This window comes from Diplotaxodon limnothrissa, linkage group LG23 (assembly GCF_057381915.1).
Source record: "Diplotaxodon limnothrissa isolate DT_005_m linkage group LG23, D_limnothrissa_male_GT1.1, whole genome shotgun sequence".
Lineage (NCBI taxonomy): Eukaryota > Metazoa > Chordata > Actinopteri > Cichliformes > Cichlidae > Diplotaxodon > Diplotaxodon limnothrissa.
This window is the reverse complement of record NC_140617.1, coordinates 14,516,623-14,534,591: the sequence shown is the minus strand read 5'-3', so window position 1 is coordinate 14,534,591 and position 17,969 is coordinate 14,516,623. Positions and strand designations below refer to the sequence as shown.

General features: G+C 39.9%; 1 protein-coding gene across 2 annotated transcripts in view; it reads left to right on the top strand.

The window, feature by feature from the left end:
• The window catches only part of LOC146607714 (uncharacterized), an 86,106-nt gene extending 68,836 nt beyond the window's left edge, over nt 1–17,270 (top strand). The window contains exons 4-6 of one of the 2 annotated variants that reach the window (XM_085347817.1): nt 7,701–7,906; nt 15,459–15,707; nt 16,047–17,270. In XM_085347817.1, the coding sequence (XP_085203943.1) occupies nt 7,701–7,906; nt 15,459–15,675 (423 nt within the window). In that variant the 3' untranslated portion in view covers nt 15,676–15,707; nt 16,047–17,270. Of the gene's footprint in view, nt 1–7,700; nt 7,907–15,458 lie in introns of both variants that reach the window. The other variant, XM_085347816.1, reaches the window with a different exon arrangement.
• Nucleotides 17,271–17,969: the final 699 nt, after the last annotated feature.

The following is a 17,969-nucleotide window of genomic DNA, read 5'->3' as shown; positions in this document are numbered from 1 at the left end:
GAAATGAATATGAGAAACAGACAGAGGCAGGCAACATCATTTTTTTTTTGGAGACTTATATGACCAATATCACAGACAGGCTTCATCAACCTGAGCCAATACCATAATTAAGCTAAAGCTCGTTCGATGAGTTGTTTGAAAACAATGTCTCTCTCTACTCATTTTAACACACCAAGTCTGTGAAAGGGTGTTAAATATGCATGATACTGCGCTGCTGAGGTAAAAGAAAGGGAAATACATTAGTGGGTTTGTTGAAAGCTGGGCCTAATTAACCCTGCTATTATAATGTGGGAAAGAAATGTCAGATCATTGTAACGTGATGCCGTTTGGCTGATCTGTACAAACCGCATGGTTAGATTTATGCATTGTTGCTCACATTCTCACACAGTACGTGTCGGGTTTACACAATACAAGAGAAAAGGCTTAAAGAACCAGACAGTCGGGTTCGAATCTCAGGTAACAAGTACAGGAGGAGGTAAAAAGACCAGGTTGCATTGCAGTTCTGGCTCTCACACAGTGATCGTACTACAACCCCTGGCAAAAAATTTGGAGGATGTTCATTCAACTTTTTTTGCTTCATAGGAAATGACACAAAGCTATTTGGGACTTCAAACAAATTCAATTATAATATTTCAATTAATGGTATGATTGGTTTTACAGATTAAGTAGAGGAAAAATTATGGAATCATCAAGAAAGACATCACTATCAGCTTTAACACTCTTTGCTTGAGACCAACTTCTATCGCTGGCATAGCAACAGTGTGAGCGAATGATTGCCATCTCTCCTGGTTTTTCACTTGACATCCAACCCATATCATAAACGAGCGGGTAAATGTGCATGTTTTTTATAGGCATGTCGCTTTAAGTTTGAGTTTTTTGCCACACTTTGTGTTGGATTTCCTTCTTGAAGGAGTTGTGTAACCCTTTCCATTGTTTCAGTCTGGTGCAAAATCATGTTAAGGTCTCTGAGATTATCATCTATACATTCAGGTATTTAGATTAGAAAAACACATTTCAATGTAACGCTGTCATTTTTTTCCTCAACACTGAGTGATTCAGTATTTTTTTCCCTTCATGTGATCTAGAAAAGATTTCTGAATTACAATAATTTAATTTAAATTGATTCAGGAATGTTAGATTAAGCCAGGATGTTCATCAATAAAATAAAAATAGTTTTCTTTGATCTAATTGTTTCCTACAAAATAAAAGAGCCGAGTGAATATCCTACAAGTGTAGTGATTCTATCATTATTGTCAACTGCCGTACTTTTAATTTAACACTGAAGAGGTGGTGACCTCACGCTGAAGGAAAATCACCAGGACTGTGATAATAATTATCTTTAACATTGTAGGGTTTAATTTACTTGGGAATAAAATGCATTTTGTTTATCTAATTACTAGAAAGAAGTATGTCTGCACAGAATCAGTGGCTAAACTATGCGTGCATCAGTCCTGCTTCCGTGCACCTCCTAAAGGCTAATCTTGAGCCAGTTAAAACCCTGTAGCGTAGAAATAAAAAAAACACTTTGTTAGGAAATTTAAGAAAAATCTATCTGCCTGCCTAAGAAGGCTTTGGTGTATATATTTGTTGGTACTGGGATGACTGTGAGTAAACTGTGTTCACAAACTGTTTGTACTGTAGCACCTGGTCTGAACTTGTTTTGCACATGACAAATACACATATTGTTATTAATATAGAACTGAAACTATTGAAAAAAGCAACCAAAAACTAAACTTGATTAAAAATCAGAAAATAAAATGAATAAAGATTAATGAGTAAAATTCATACTTTTTCCTGTTATTTAAAGAATTACACTCCTTTTTAATTCATTACAAGTGCTGCTTTATAAACCTAAAATATCTGCAACATAAAAGTTGAAAAGAGTCAGCTGCAGTTTAAATTGAAGGCTCTGATTCTCACTGTTTATCTTGGTTGTTGTCTTTGATGTAATGAGATTATTTGTCTGGACAGAATGGACCCCAGTTGGTTTACTGCAGTGCAATCACCAGCACATTATAGTAATGTTACTATCCATTGGAAATTAAGTACATAATAATGTGCTGCACTTGCATTAATGTGATTGATCGTGTCTGTTGGGGATATGCATACATAACAGTCTTTGCTTCCCTTTTCGGCTCTTTAGCTAACCCTCCTCAGGAGAACCTCAGTGGTCGATGATAGGATCCACCCTGACTGTCCAAACACTGCTCCCTCTGGGACATTAATTTCCAGCCAGTCCAATGAGTGAGTCAAAAGAGACAGCGCTCACTAAGCATGAAGATTAGGGAGTCGGGATTCAAACTTCTCAATTAAAAAAGTCTCTTTTTTTCCCAGAGAGAAAGTATAATGGCAAATTAATTTCCCAGAGATTAATGTACAAGGTAAATATTTTAGTATAAGTAGTTATCTTCTAAAAAGTCAGAGGATCTACACCCCCTTTGCTCCCATCCCCCTCCCCTGCTCTCCCAGTGTGTGTTGAAAAGGCTCAGATGCATAAGGAGTCTAATGAGAGAAGAGATTCCAAGCAGCCTGATGGCTCTCATCAATCACCTTTCTCCTTTGGATGTGTGATGTCGGCCGGGGGATGGGGCCACGGAGGGGTGGGTGAGTGGGGAGGGAAGGCATCAGGCTTTTAATCTCAATAAGTTAATAGACTTTCGAGTTTGGTCATGCTAAGTAGAACTTCATCCTTGTTGCTTGCAAACAAGCAGCACTTACACGGGAGACGGTCTCAGGAGCTGCTTGGCATTTCCATGTTACAGAGTTAATTTGTGTCACACCTGAAATTAGGAGATCTAACTAGAGTTTGTCGATACACCTATAAAGGCCAGTTAAAGGTTACTAAATACTGACGCAGCTTGGGGAACCCAATCTAGATATCTACTGTGGCAAGAGTAATGGATCTTAATGTTAATTAGACACTGGCCTTTCCAAGCAAAATAACTGTAACATATTACTCCTGACTGTATAATACCATCCCATCTCTCTGTGTAACGTATTTAACAGCCCAGTGTCTGGTAGGTGAAAGCATGTCGTTTGATTTTTGTTGTCTAATGGCTGTCAGCAAACATCTTGTAGTTCTGGCAGTAGTAGCTCGTTGTATCGTTCCAGACACCAGTAAAAAACTAGCTGCATAAGCCTTTTTTTATGTGTGTTTGACAGTCAGTTTCCTAATATTAAGATTTTTGCCCAAAAAATCTCTGATTCCTTAGAAACACATTAGAACTTGAAAAAATTTGATTCCTCACAAAAAGTTTCAACAGTATAAAAAAAAACAAAACACTTTATAATGTATTTAGCATTTTATGGATACTCATTCCTGTACTTTCAGCATTCAGCTAACCAACACATCATGACATTTTCTGCAGTATTTAACAACTAGAAGTGCACTTTACATTTTTTTAATCTTTATGTGATTTTACTGAAAACATGAAAAATTGCAATATTGCTAGAGCAGCTCTAAGGCTGTAAGTTTGTTTGTTTTTCTACTTGTAAGTGAAATCAAAGACTTCATTTCGCTTCTTGTCCTCTTTCTGAATGTAAACGCTGCGTAAAAACCTCGATGAAACAGAAAAACATACAGACCTGGATCAGATTATCTTCTGCCATATTACATCACCTGTAGCGGTTTGTTCCTCTCCAACACGTTATATTAAAACTTTGATGTTATTATTGGAGTTATGTGATGTAATATCGCCATGACAGTCCTTTAAATGATGGGCCAAACATTCTGACCATGACTTTATGAGGATTCTAACATATTTTTGTATAACACTGACGTGACAGCTGTGGTTCATTAATTATCTCCTTTGCTGGACATTGTGTATGAGTACTTCTGGAGGGAGAGGGGCTAATGTGGAAAATATGTAGAAAATGTATTTGGGTTGACAGTCGGGCTATTAATAATGATTGTGTTTGGATAAATAGTGCCCTACTTTCACAATCTGTAGAATCTAAATATTCCCAATAGGCTTCTTCCCTCCTGTATTGATTGATTAGTATAGTGTTTAAAGGTCATAGTCATAAAACATCAGGAGTAAATAACAGACTGATTTTTTTTTAATGTATTGCTTGTTGGGTTTTTAAATTATTGCTTCTCAGTGTAGTGTTTGGATTACCACGTGTTATTTGAATTTGGGATTGGCTGCAGAGCAAATGTAATTTCTGGCAAGACGGCGTTCCTCTCCATAAAGGGGCAGACCTGGGGGTAGATATCCTTTATGTACTGTGTTTGTAATCAGTTCCCTTCACGAAGACGATGCACCGCTGCGTCTCCTTTCTCTCTCCTCCCCAAAATACTCAAAACCTGCTTTCATTCTATGCAGAGTTACGTGGAGGTGAGACAGATGTGACTGGCTGTCTCCTTATTGTCGCCTTACTCAGCGTCTTCACAGATAATTAATTTGACGGAGAGCTTACAATAAAACACACTAAGACTGGTTTGGCCTTGATGTGACTAAAAGCTGCAGCCCGGTTGATGGATATGACGCTAACAGCTTCATTTCAGTCTGCCTTTTTAGGATTGTGTTCAAATGCTTTCAGTCTCGCAAACATTAAGGACTGACCACCACAACTGGGGTTTTTTTTTTAATAGCTTTCCTTATAAGGTTCCCAAAATAAAAGAAGATAGCCTTGGGAGTACAGTCATGTCTCGGTTTATGCAGACATTTATCTCAACGTCTGGAGCTTCTTTGGCAAGAACGATGGCTCGCAGTATTTTCTTTTTTTATTTGTATTAATAAAAACATTTTCACCAACAGATATTTAAGAAAATTCAATTTCAGAAGAAGTCATTTCTGAATAACTAAATTCACTGACTATATATATATATATATATATATATATATATATATATATATATATACATACATACATACATACATATATATATATACATATAAACCCCAAAAGGTGATTGGTTTTCATTTGGCTGCGACACTGCTCGACCTTGACAAGGAAAAAAAAACACCACAAAAGAACCACGAGAGAACACGAGTGGAAACCATAACCCAGTAATTTAATCAGATCAACCGAAATCAAAGGAGGCAAAAGTTCAGGATTTGAATGCAATGAAATGTATCAGCTTCTTAGAACCTACTGACATTGCTCACTTGTGGAGGAGCAAGCCTCGACAGAAAGGGCTGAGTAATGAAGATGGATGCATTCTGTTATCAGCCAGCCACTTACTGGGGCCTGATGTAACCTTAAACATTGAGGATAGCTCAGTTGCACAAAGAATCTAATTAATGAATAACAGCCATGAAAGAGGACAAGGCAAGTGTGCATTTGCAGATGAATTCCAGACGCTAATCAAACACTGTTTAAGTGGTTTGGTTTGTCTCCAGAGCGAGGCAATATTTGGACAGGACTTAAGGCATGCACACTTAATGACTGCATGCATTTTTTAGTGCTTATATGTGTCTGTTGTGTGTGTGTGTGTGTGTGTGTGTGTGTGTGTGTGTGTGTGTGTGTGTGTGTGTGTGTGTGTGTGTGTGTGTGTGTGCTTTATCTTGCTTTCAGGTGTTATGTACAACCATGCCAAGCCTGAAGTAATGAAGCACTGAATGTGTAGAGCAGGTGTGAGGTTAAAGCATTAGTTTGAGTTTCTTCCAATATTAGGAGGTTTTGTTTAATCTCTATTACAGGGTCAAAGTGCAGTTACTGTACTAGGATTTGGATATGAAGAAACTGTGTTCTGCTGCTCAGTGTATGCTGACTGCTTTAAGCTGGGGACACATTTACAAGCTAGAGTGCCTCTAATTTCTACGAGGTGGACAGCTATTAATCTCTATAAACTGAGATCTTTGTATGGATATACCAGATCTGTGGCGATCGGGTCAACATTTTTGTACTTCCATTTGTAGTCCAAGTTGTATTGACCAATCACAGCTGAGTAAGCATTGGCTGCATTTAGGTATTTCCATGTGGGCTGCAGAAGTGGCGCGCAGTGCTATCTTGAGACCGTTCCCTATCGTCTAATGATGATTTATCCTTCATTCTTTCCCTTCGGGATGGTATTGCTCTCTCACTTATTCTCTGTTGTGGTCAAATGACACATAAATCAGTCGCTAGATGTCAACAATGTTATGCGCAGTTTTTCTTAAATCTGTTTTTACACAAGTTACTGCAAACTTTTCACAATACAAGTGTTTTCTCTGAGAGCTTTTGATGTGAATTTGCACAGGAAAGGTTGGGTTGTTTTAATCCATGAAGTTAACAGAATGGGAGGAGATTGAAATGACAAAAATCTGCCAGTGTTTCCATGTTAAACAGAAGAAATAATGAAAGGATATCTATCTTCAGACAATTAAAGGTCCGTCTCTTAGTTTTGTTGGGATTTCACTGTTCCTGTTCGTGTTTTAATATTAATGCGTTAACCACAGCTGGTAGTTTTAACATGAAGTATGTTCTCCAGTGAATCAGTCAGCACACTCCAGGCACTTAAGTTAGGTTTGGACAAGCAGTAACAGGCCATTATTTTAGTCAGCTAGAGAAATTAAAAACAAACTAATCCAAATCTGTGGAGTGCCTGAACCTGTTTTTTATGCCATTTTTTATGCTAATAATATTCTTTTTAATATCATGTCCTTTCACAGCGCTCCTGCTGTTATAACACCTTATTAAGACATGTTTCAACGTTCGTTTTGCCTTTATTGGCTCTTGAAATTAACCAATAGATGAAATTAGCTTGAATGATGTTTGATGTCTAAAGTATGCTAAATGTGGGTATTTTATTTCCTCTTTTGGAGAATAAAGAAAGTACAGTGTTGTTTAGGTGCTCTCCAGAATTTATGGACTCAAGTCAAACATTTCATGTAAACTCAGAGAAAGTAATTTCCCCACAGGGATCAATAAAGTATACATTATTAAATGACAAAAATTTAAATTACAAACAATAAGATAAGAATGCAGATCATGTTATTGTGTTTCAAAATTGTGAGTCTCTATTTATGTAATCTTGCAAACTTCAGAGAAACAGCTTGAATTTGACTTTGGAGGATTTCACACTGAGCCAGAGCGCTCTGCACTTACCTGTCTGCGCTAACGTGGCGATAGTCATCGGCTCAGCTCACTTAACTCTTCGTGTCATAGATTTGCTGAGCTCATATTCAGGTAAACAAAACAACCTGAGCTACTGACTACAAAATATAATTTACCAAACCACTTAGAAGGACATAACGCATGCATAATATGCACACCCTTCACTTTCCAGGCGGGCAGTCTGGACATTATTAATAAACAGAGTGACGCTGACAGACAGGTTGACGGTTGGTCTTTGCTTTTACTTCATGTTCTCCTGTCTTTCTTGCATAATACTCTCAGCTTGACAGGACTCATTTTAATGCTTTCGTTTTATCCCTCACCAATAGCATGAATATGTTGATGTCACGCACACACAAGCTCACATTCAGTCGAAATGAGCACAGGGTAATTGTACTTTTAAGTGGTGCTTTTCATCCACACTGTAGTTGAAGTTGTTCCGAAATAATCAGGGTGCTAAATTAAAAAATGAAAGTGTCGCAGGAACGTTATTGTAGCATTAAATATGAAGTTTACGCAACTTGAGCTTTTTTTACTGCTTTGAGCATTTAAAGTGGGTTCATCCAAACGTGATCACGGAGGTCAGAATCAAAAACATTTCTGCGTTTCTACATGTAGAATGAACGTTGTCACGAGGCTTCCTCTTTTGTGTCGTCCAGTACCAGCTGCAGAGGAGTTCCCCGTGGCGGTCGGTGAGCTTCCAGTGGCAGACGTGGCTCGTGCTGATCACAGCGACCGTTTTGATGAGTCTGGTGCCCTACGCTGTTTACTGCATGATGACGGCCTTCACCAGCCCTCCTCCTCCCAGCACCTTTAAAGTGGCAGCAATTTTCTTCGGTATACTGACAGAGACCCTGCTCATCAAGTGAGTGTGTTCTGTTTTACTGTGCATTTATTAACTAACTCATATGTGTACTGTTTTTTTCCCACCATGGAGTGCCCTTGGGCTGAACTCAGTCTAACACGGTCAGAATGATTAATGATTAAAATGGTGATAACATTCTTTCCGCACTCTTTCCACATTCTGTTCTGCTAAATGCATAAAACAATATTATCAAGTAACATTTCATTTTTATGTGAGTTTAAAAACAAGAAGCAGCGAGTGCCTGTGTCATCCAAATAATCATCTCTGAAAACATGTTGTTGTCTGACCCACAGCACCCTCCCACCTCTCTTGTTTTCACTTAGTCTCCTTTTCCATCTCTATATTGCTAATTGGAACGATGCCTGCGGTACTGTAAACCATTAGTAAATGAACAGTCTGTTTTTATTAACATCTTACTTGTAAATAATGCATTAGATTTCTGGCATAAACAATAACTACTCTCTGATTAGAAAGCAGCATATGGCAGGTCCTGTAATCAGATTACAGATACAGGTTATGTAACCTGTAATTGCCTAAATTAGTGATAAATATATAATGGGTTACTTCGAATTATATTTCCTAATAATATTTTTGAAAATCAAGCTATGTTTTTAATGTGGCTTTGCCGACTTTGCTTAATTAAACTGGATGCTGGGATTCAGACAAGCTCCCCTGCTTAATAACATACTTTCTAAAATATGATGGTGGCAGTGGAAGTGACCCTCCAATCACCCTAAACAGCTTTCTGTGCCAGTAGCAAAATTAAAACTTTGTGTTCTACATGTGTCCTTCCTCTAGTATTTGTTTTAACTTGGAGGAAAAAAAAAGGCAGGCTGTTTGTAATTAACTCAACAAGGCTTCTAACGTTTTTTTCCCCTTCCTCTCTCTCCATTAACCGCCCTTGCAAGGAATGTGGCTACTCAACTGGTAATTAATAAATATAGTGGTGGTAATGTGCTTCTGCATAATTATGTTGTTGAAGCCCTTATCCACACTAGTAATGAGCTGTAATTTTATGACAGGAAGTTGGTTTGTTTACAGCATGTTTGGCAGCGTCAGATGGGCTGCGTTCTCAGCAGATCTCAGCTGCAGGTATTTGCTCGATAATTAAGTCAAAAGAGGTTCAAATATGTTTTAGTTCAAATGCTCACACTCTTACAGGAACCATTCATGCTGACATGTGGTTTTCAGTGAGTAGCACATTGGAGCATCTCCTTTGTGCTATTCATGTTCCCATGTGTCTACATAACAAGTTAAACAGATGATCTGTTTAGGTCCATAATGTCCATAAGTATTTGGACAATGATGCATTGTCTTTTTTTGTAATTCTCGCCCCTGTACAGAGCTACAGTCAGTGGATGTTAAATTAAAAATCAATCAAAAATAAGACTGAAGTTCAGACTTTCAACTTTAACTCAAGTGGTTTAACAATCATAGTCATTTTTACACACAGCCAAACCACTTTCCAAGGTTTAAAAAAAAAAATTAAACTGTTGATGGACAAGCAGTTTGATATCCAAGTGAGCCTGCTTGCCTTGTATTTTCATGACAAAGTATGCAGATAAACAATCTGTAGTTGATTTCAAGTGTTGAAATTGAGGCCTAAAGAAATATCAGTGCTAGTGAGGAAGGCATTTGAACTATCATAGATTTAGTAAAAACGTCATGAGTGTCCAAATCAACAATCTGGGTCCTTCTTAAAAAGAGGTCTGTGCTGACCGGCTCAGTAACACCAACAGGTGTGAAAAAACTCAGTTCGATTAAAGTTGAACTACTAGTTATATTTTTCTGCTTTGATTGAAAGCCTACAACCAAGAAAGTGCAAACAACTTGTTACACCCAGGAAAAAGAAGGTAAGATTAGACAAACATCTAAAAGTGCCTGCACAGTTCTGTAAAACAGCCTTTGGACAGAAGCCAAGATGAAACTGGCACTGAAAGATGTACCAGAATGATGGGAAGAGAAAAACATGGAGAAGAAAAGGAACAGTTTGGGACCTGAAGCATACTACATCATCTGTAAAACATGATGTAATGTTATGGCATGGGCATGTATGGCTGCTAGTGGAACTGGGTCAGTAATGTTTTTATTGATGATGTCACTGCTGATAAAAGGAGCAGGATGAATTGTGAGGGGTACAGGGCAGCACTCTCTGCTCACGTTCACCCCAGTGCTGGAAAACTGGTGGGACGGCACTCATAGTGCAAATAGATAATAATCCAAAGCAAACCTCAAAAACAACCCAAGAGCTTCTCAAAGCAAAGAATTTAAAAATTCTTCAATGGACAAGTCAGTCATAAGATCTCAACCCAATGGATCAACTTTTCAGTCATCGAGTTTTCAGTTGAGCCTCTGGAAATGGGGCACTGTGTATAAAAAAGAAAGCTAATAAAATACTTTTTAAAAACCCTTTGAATTAATTAAAAGTGAATGTTAAAATCCACGTGGTGGTGTACAGAGGTAAAACTGCAAAAGTTGTTATTGTCTAAATAGTTAATGACCTAACTGTACATTATTACTGGTACAGTAAGAAGGTTAATGGGAGCCCTCATTAGGATTGGTGGTCTACACAGACCTTGTGTCTCATTGTGCTTGTGCTGCCTGGGATGTGCCAGTGTCCTGCTGCCCCTTGTCAGTGTGCATCTCAGTCACACTTCAGCCCCAAGGGTGGGAGCTCTAGTAAGGAACGACCCCAACTCACCCCCACCCACGACTCTGCCCGTTAGTCTGACAGACAGGGATAAGATGAAGATAAACAAGCAAACCGCTCAGAATGACCTTTTATTGTCTGCATCATGTTGGATCCTTGTTGTGAACTCATTTGCTTAATTTGAGTTCACAACAAAAAACCAATGGGAGAAAATAAGTGCAGGACACAGGTTCATCTTCTATGGGGTTAAGTGCTAATTAGGGGGTGTATTTGACCATAAAACCTCGTCTTGCAAGAAAATCCACCAGTCAGTCCCTGGTAGATTATGACACCAATGAGAGACTCAAGGGTGAGTGGACTTGCACATCTTGAGGGTCCTACTCAGTAGCTACAGGGTGAACAACAAAAGGCAGAAGCTATTTGTTGCCTGCTACCAAAAGTGACAGACCCCGGACGATCCAGAGACAAAGGCAGCTGCGGACGGACTCGCCAGATGTTGAACGACAAAAAGTTTTACTGCCCATAGAATGAAAAACCCAACAATCATATGACCCCCTATGAGCAAGCACTTTGGCGACAGTGGGAAGGAAAAACTCCCTTTTAGCAGGAAGAAACCTCCAGCAGAACCAGGCTCAGGGAGGGGCGGGGCCATCTGCTGCGACCGGTTGGGGTGAGAGAAGGAAAACAGGATAATCACTGGGAAGCAAAATGGAACTGAGATTAAAATCTGATTAATCACCCAGATCTGTGTAGTTGTTGTGTGTCAGCTACAGCATCTTTTGTTATGTAAGATTTATTTAGACGAAACCACGCAGCAGGTCCAGCTCCACATGTTAGCTCAACTTGACAATAATAATTTTATTTCACAGTTGAGTTCAAGAATACATTTTTGTTCATCTCATAAAAACTCGAACAATCCTTCTTTCAGCGATGCTCTGGCCTCCTTCCGGCATTTTGACCCTCCAAAATAATCTTCTTGCCTCCTCCTCGTGCTGCAGGTCTGTTATTGGACACATTCACGAAGTCACATGATATTTGTCAGACTTGAACTGCCTTTCAGAGGGCTGTCACACAGTATGCGCTCTCTCCTGCCTTTACTGTCATGGTGAGAGTTTGCGGCGCTGCGACAGTGCCCTGACCATGCAGCTCTGCGCTGTGAATTTTTATATGCCATTGCCTGGAGGTTAGAAACTCTCATTATGCCGTGTTAGATTTATTAAAATAGATTATGGAAATGTTAATTAAGTCATTAATTACATTATTTAAGCAGCATTGACAGATAAGGGAGTGTGTATGTGTGTGTGTGAGGGGGGGTGTCGAGCTCCCTGGGTGGTTTAAAAGGATGTGATTGGTGACAAGGGACACTGTGGAGATGGCGTCTAACCGCTAGCACTGACATGATACAAAGTGGCCTACACTGCTCTCTCACCTCACGCTACTGTCTACAGCAGTTTGCAGAGCTGCCTGAGGACGAATAGCTCATCGCCCTTTTACAGATTTAGAAGTGCACACAAGGCTACAAATGTGCTGCTTTTAAGTGGCCACTGCACGTAAGTTGAGCAGATTTGGAGACGAGTGCTCTGAGCGTACATTCTGCTTTACATTCTCGTTTTTTGTGAACGTTTGGACGAAGCATTCGCGCTGACATATGAGCAAAAGGCCTCAAACCAAATTTGCAAGCCGTTCCAAAGGAAAACACAACAGCACAATTGTAAGATGAATTACCCACGAGTTGATACCATGGACTCTCTTATCTGTTGACAGTTTAGTTACCACAAAGCACAAGAAATGTGTTTTCCAATTCTCTGAGAATTGAGCTTTTCTTTGTCCCATCAAACCTATATTAAGGGAGGGAAAATTGCTCTGATCACTCTTGATAAGAACAAATGATAGATGTTGTAAACAAGCCGAAGGCTTCAATTCTGATCTGAGGCATTGATTTGCCTCAGCAGCCAATTACTGTGGTGGACCGAGGTTATGCATTCAGTGTACTGGGAAAAGGATTTTTTTTGTTCACCTATTATTATTTTGTAAAATGCTAAATTAAAACAGTTTTTTTTTTTTTAATGGTGAAAAAATCCAGGTGGAAATAAGCAGTCTTCGCTTAGTTTTCGATCAGGTTGAAGGCAGCGCTGAAAGGTGAATGTCTTCATATTAAGTGGCTGCTGATTGTAGGAAATGATACAGTGTGTTGCTGCCTGGCCACGTCAGAGTCAAGCTATCATGATTAGCTTCTACATCAGTCACATGAACCCAATGATCAGTAACTGATTACTGAGATAGTTGGTATGCACTGTGCCTACAAGAACACACTCATGGAAGGTCTCCCAAGACTGAAACATGCTTTTTTTCCAGTGTCACAGTAGAATTTTACATTTTCAGCATTTTTTCTCTTTCTCTCTTTTTATGTATGTTGTATGTATGAATGTATGTATTTGTTGTCCACCACATCCACTCCAAAACAGACATGGGACACTTTGTTTTTCACTTGTCAAACATTCTCTGAGTCGCTGATGCTTAATGTGTAGGTGGGAGGTAAGGTGGAAAGAGCTAGTCTGGCTCCCATCACCAACTCCTCAAAGGTTTACCCATTAACATTTTATATTCAGATTAATTAAAAATTAAAGAAAAGACCACTGATGGCTTCTTTGGCATTGATTCTCTGTTGAGTTTCTGGAATTCAATTCGAGTTATAAATGCCACTCTACCAAAGCATATTTCTTAATTTGGTGTTTTGATGGTGAACACAGTCCAATGCACTGGCCCGTTATCTCTGGGTTGAGAGTTGGTTAATCTAAAAGCTTTATCATTTTTTTTATACTCATCAAGCCACTCGGTGACCCGTTGTGTCCACAGACATTATAGAAGATGAACATAGCCACTGAGATATTAGTGAAGACCTCTTATGAGTCTATTTTTCATTAGTATCTTGGTGGGTTGGATTTAATTGTTGTTCAAAGGAATTCTTCAACAATCTGCAGTGCAGGAGTATTGACTAAAGAGTTGTCATTGAGTTATTACTTAGTTAGCATGCCATAAATAATCCTCCTTTTTAGCTTTAATAATGAGGATAATTTATATTTACTGAAGTCAGAAAACGGGGGCGCCGAGGGCTGAAATCCCAGAGACTTTTATGCAACCGGAAGTCTTTTTTAGTGAAGGACCCCACTGGTCATTAAAAAGAATGAAAGTTTAAGCACTTCCTCACTGGATTCACCTTTAAGACCCGCGAGCTCTGTCCATCTTTTATACCCTAGTTTTGTGCTGTGGGCGGAGGAGATTGTCAACCTGGAAGCGATCTCTCCCTTCAGGAAAGAGTGTAGTATTTATTGTGCTGACCTTTATTTAAACAAAATTCAACTTGTATCTCATTTTGTTCATAAGCGGACTCAAACCATGTAAGCAAAATCCGCCCGCAGGACAACACAGGCACCAGATGCTCGCACAACAATACAACAATGCTCTCGTAACAACTGTTTGTGCATAGCAACTAAAAGGTGAGCGCAGTGGTTGGTGAGATCTTTTCAGATACATTTTGAGCTACTGTGCACAAAGAAGTACATCGTTTGTTTGTTTTTTAAAAAAACATCCTCACAGTTCAGTTGGTCTCAGTTCAGCAGCAACAGTTTTTTGTAACACAAGGGCAAAAAGGTTTTGGTCATATTAGGTCACATGTGCTGTTTGCATGCAAGAGTCCAACAAACAAAGTGCTTCCAAGTTTTTATCCCTGTTTAATAAAGAGGGTGAATGTTAAGGAGTTAATGGCCCTGATGTACTCTAAAACACACAGACCTGGTTCTGTTAATACTTATTTCCATCTTCATGTGCCTGTTTACAAGAAGTTCACAACAGTAAATATTGAGCAGCATCCGGACACTCCTTGTGGACTTTCACAGAAACGGTCTTTAATCATTTACACTCTTGCAGCTTTGTTGACCTCTCTGTGGAGTCCTGTTCTTTGGAATCTTAACTGCCCACACTGACCTCTTTCATACCTTTTCTCTGCAGTGCAGGAGTATTAAACATCCTGGCTTAGACGATCCGAGCAGTTTCTTCCAACATGTTTTTGACCAAGCAAAGACGTCTTGTATAGATGTTTTTGCAGGAGATGGTGCTGGATAGAAAAATGTGTAATTTCACTCCAGTGTAGCAGGTTCTGATGTACACAAATTAGCCAAATGATTACAAGAACTCGCAGAGGAAGTGAGTAATGATGATTGGCTCATGGCATGTTCAAAGGGTACGTGAACAGTTGGTTTGTGTAATCAGTATGTTGGATTTGGGAGACACGACCAGGTGTTAATCCCTGTAATCCAGACATAATGACTGATGACTAAGATTGATTGTTTCCAAAGTGGGAAAATTTGTGGGTCAACCGCAGGGTGAGGAGGGACAAACAGCCACAAGCTGTTTATATAATATATAATATAATGAAAAAAGTATGACCTGCGGCCCCTCAAGCTCTTAAGGAATCTGTTGCTAACGATGAGTCATGTAGGGATCGTGCCTCAGCTTGGATTCAGATGCTTAGCGGCAAGCAGAGGACCACAGCATATTTGGGTTAGTGGTCGTAAAAGTTTGGCTTATCGGTGTTTACTGATGCATCAAAAGAATTTTAATGTCAGCATGAGACGGTGAAGCTCGTGAATATTTTAAGACTGGGCTGTATGGGAGGCCCTCTGAATTCAGCTGCAGGCTTCCACGCTCTCTAACGACTAAGTTAATGGGAGGAGAGGGACTTAGTAATGAGATTAGGATTATGTTATTACACTAACAAAGTTATTTGGGATTTGCCAAAGTGCGAATGTAGCTAATTGGACTTTTTCGGCAAAATTATGTGGGATGAAGCAGTCAAACCTTGAGTCTTTTCCTAATCTTTGTGCTTTGGCTGGATTTTCTCAGGTGTCTGTGGAGTTACTTCAGCTCTCGGTACCGGCAGGCGGCGCAGAACTCCCTCGTAGTCCAGCCCAGAGACTCGACAGAAGACAGAAGCAACCCCGGCCTCTGGGATCGGCCTGAGGCCGCCTCGGCAGATCGCGCTTCATCAGCAGCCTCATCCACTCACATGGAGGAGAGGAAAGTGGATGTGTTGAAGAGTGGATGCCTCAGCCTTTTCTGAACCAACAACAGAAGGAGTTTACAGATTACAGGGTGAGAGTAAATCCTTGGGGAATTAGATGTGTCTGAGAGCCATTGAAGCTAACACATCAGTATATCAGTGTGGCATTTATAAGAACTTACACTTTAAAACCTATTTTTGAGGTGTCAAATATTCTTGTTTTCCTTACACTCTCACTCGTTTCAGTGGATATATTCACACATGTTGCAAATTGATAACAAGGAAGGGAATGCACGCAGGCAGCATGAGTGTATTCAGGCTCAGAGAGGGGGAAAAAAGCCTGAAATTACTCCCTTTCCTTAATGATGCCCACACAGAGACAATGGGGCGCCGCTCTGATTAGTGTCACCTGTCCTTGTGCATCTCATCAGCTCCATTATGGCTCCATCTCCCATGCTTCTTCTGCTAATTGAATAGCCTGTGAAGTGGTGACGAGGACGGGGGCGAGAGCAACGTCTGTCCCGCTGCTGCTTCAGAAATGAGACTAAAGCTTCCCAGAGAGACACTAGTTCTTAAAACATAAACCATTATTATACAGACAGAAAACGTGCTAACAAGTCGCTCTCATGTTATATTACCATCACACTGTCTGCACATTATTTTCACCTATAACTGCTTGGAATTAACATTTTGGGCCATTTGCAGCAAAAGAGATGGATGAGAGGAATGATAATCAAACACACATCTGTTTATTAAATATAAAATTATTGCTGGTTAGGTTAGCTTAGCACAAAGTCTGGGAACATAGAGCCTGGCTTTGATGAAATCTGCATACCAGGTGAGCTCTGAAGCTCGCCACCAACCCCCGATATGTTGTGTCTTTGGTCTCTTCCAAAACTGACGTTGTGGGCAGTTGAAAATGGTGTAAGACAGACATTAATCTATCAAGTGCATCTTTTTAGCCTACAGCTCCTGATGACTGTTACCAATCAGCTTTGCAGCTGCTAAATGAATCATGTAAAATATTAAATAGTACCGATTCCCATCTGCCATGGTTGCAGCCAGTGGGTCCTGGTGAATAAACTGCTTTTCTGGAGGAGAGACCTAACATGTTGATTGCACAATTACCTTGCTTGGTGTACGTTTGCATTACTTTCAAATAAAGTTTCCCATAGCAGCTTCCCACAAAACCTTTGAATAGTTCACTTTGAATAGTTTACATCAGAACAACCCACTCAGACATCAGCAGTTGCTCCTTCTTTATTCAAAGCAGCTGTCAGTCACAGCGATCTGTAATGAGGACAAATAATCTTATTATAGCATCAAATAACTTATAATCAGCAAACTGATAACAAAAAATATCAACATCAGTGTTATGGCAAGTTCCTGCAATAGGAAACTATTTGGTTTTGGGGGGAGGGGGTTAATTAAAGGTTATATAAAGGTTATTGCTGGAAGTAAATATACTGCAATTTTGGGAGATTGTCCGGGATTCGTTTACATGTTTTTAACGGGGGGAGAAACTGAAGTTCCCAGGAGGGAATTAGACCTGCACTCAGAAGGACTCTTAACCTCCAAGCTGTCACCCGAGTGATGACACGTTGATGACATCATCCAGGTTTTGAGTGGAGCTCTCCTTCAGTATTCGCTCAAATGTGCTGTAAATTGGTGTTCCTGTATAAATGTGTTTCATAGGAAACTGTCTTGTATATTAAACAGTCAAATAAGTGAGTGTTGTCCTTTGTTAAATCACTGTGTGTGTGTGTGTGGGGGGGGGGATTAAAGTAAATGAGAGTTATTATAAACTGAGGCGGGCCTCTATCTGATGTTTGTATTCAGTTGTTTTCAGGTCAGTCTATATTTAGTCAAAAGCAAAGACATGAGATATTATTCAGATGTGAAGACAAAACCTTGAAGTATAAAAAGCGCTCTTTTATTTTGATTGGATAAACATTGCCAGCTGTGATGCAGGGCTGCAGTGTTGGTGCCTCTCCTGCCAGGCAGGAGCTTTGCTGTTATCTGCATGTGCCCGAGGCTCAGCTAATGTAAAAAGATCCTCCTCGCTCTGCTCTGCTAGCAGTGAGCTCTGCAGGCTTATCCTGCTCAGTCCCTTTCCGTTTCACTTCCCAGTCACAGCCAAGTGACTCTCAGCTGTGCAGCGCCTCAGCTCGGGCCTTCCTACAGACAGAATAGAAGAAGTACAGCAGTATCTCATGCTCTCGAATCTGTTAAATGCCACAACAACAGTGTCCCGACGCCTGTATGGGTTCTGGGACTTAATTTGAGTGCGTGGGACCAGATGGACACCTTCATGAGTGTACAAGTGTGGATTATTCTGTAGGCTACATCTGGGG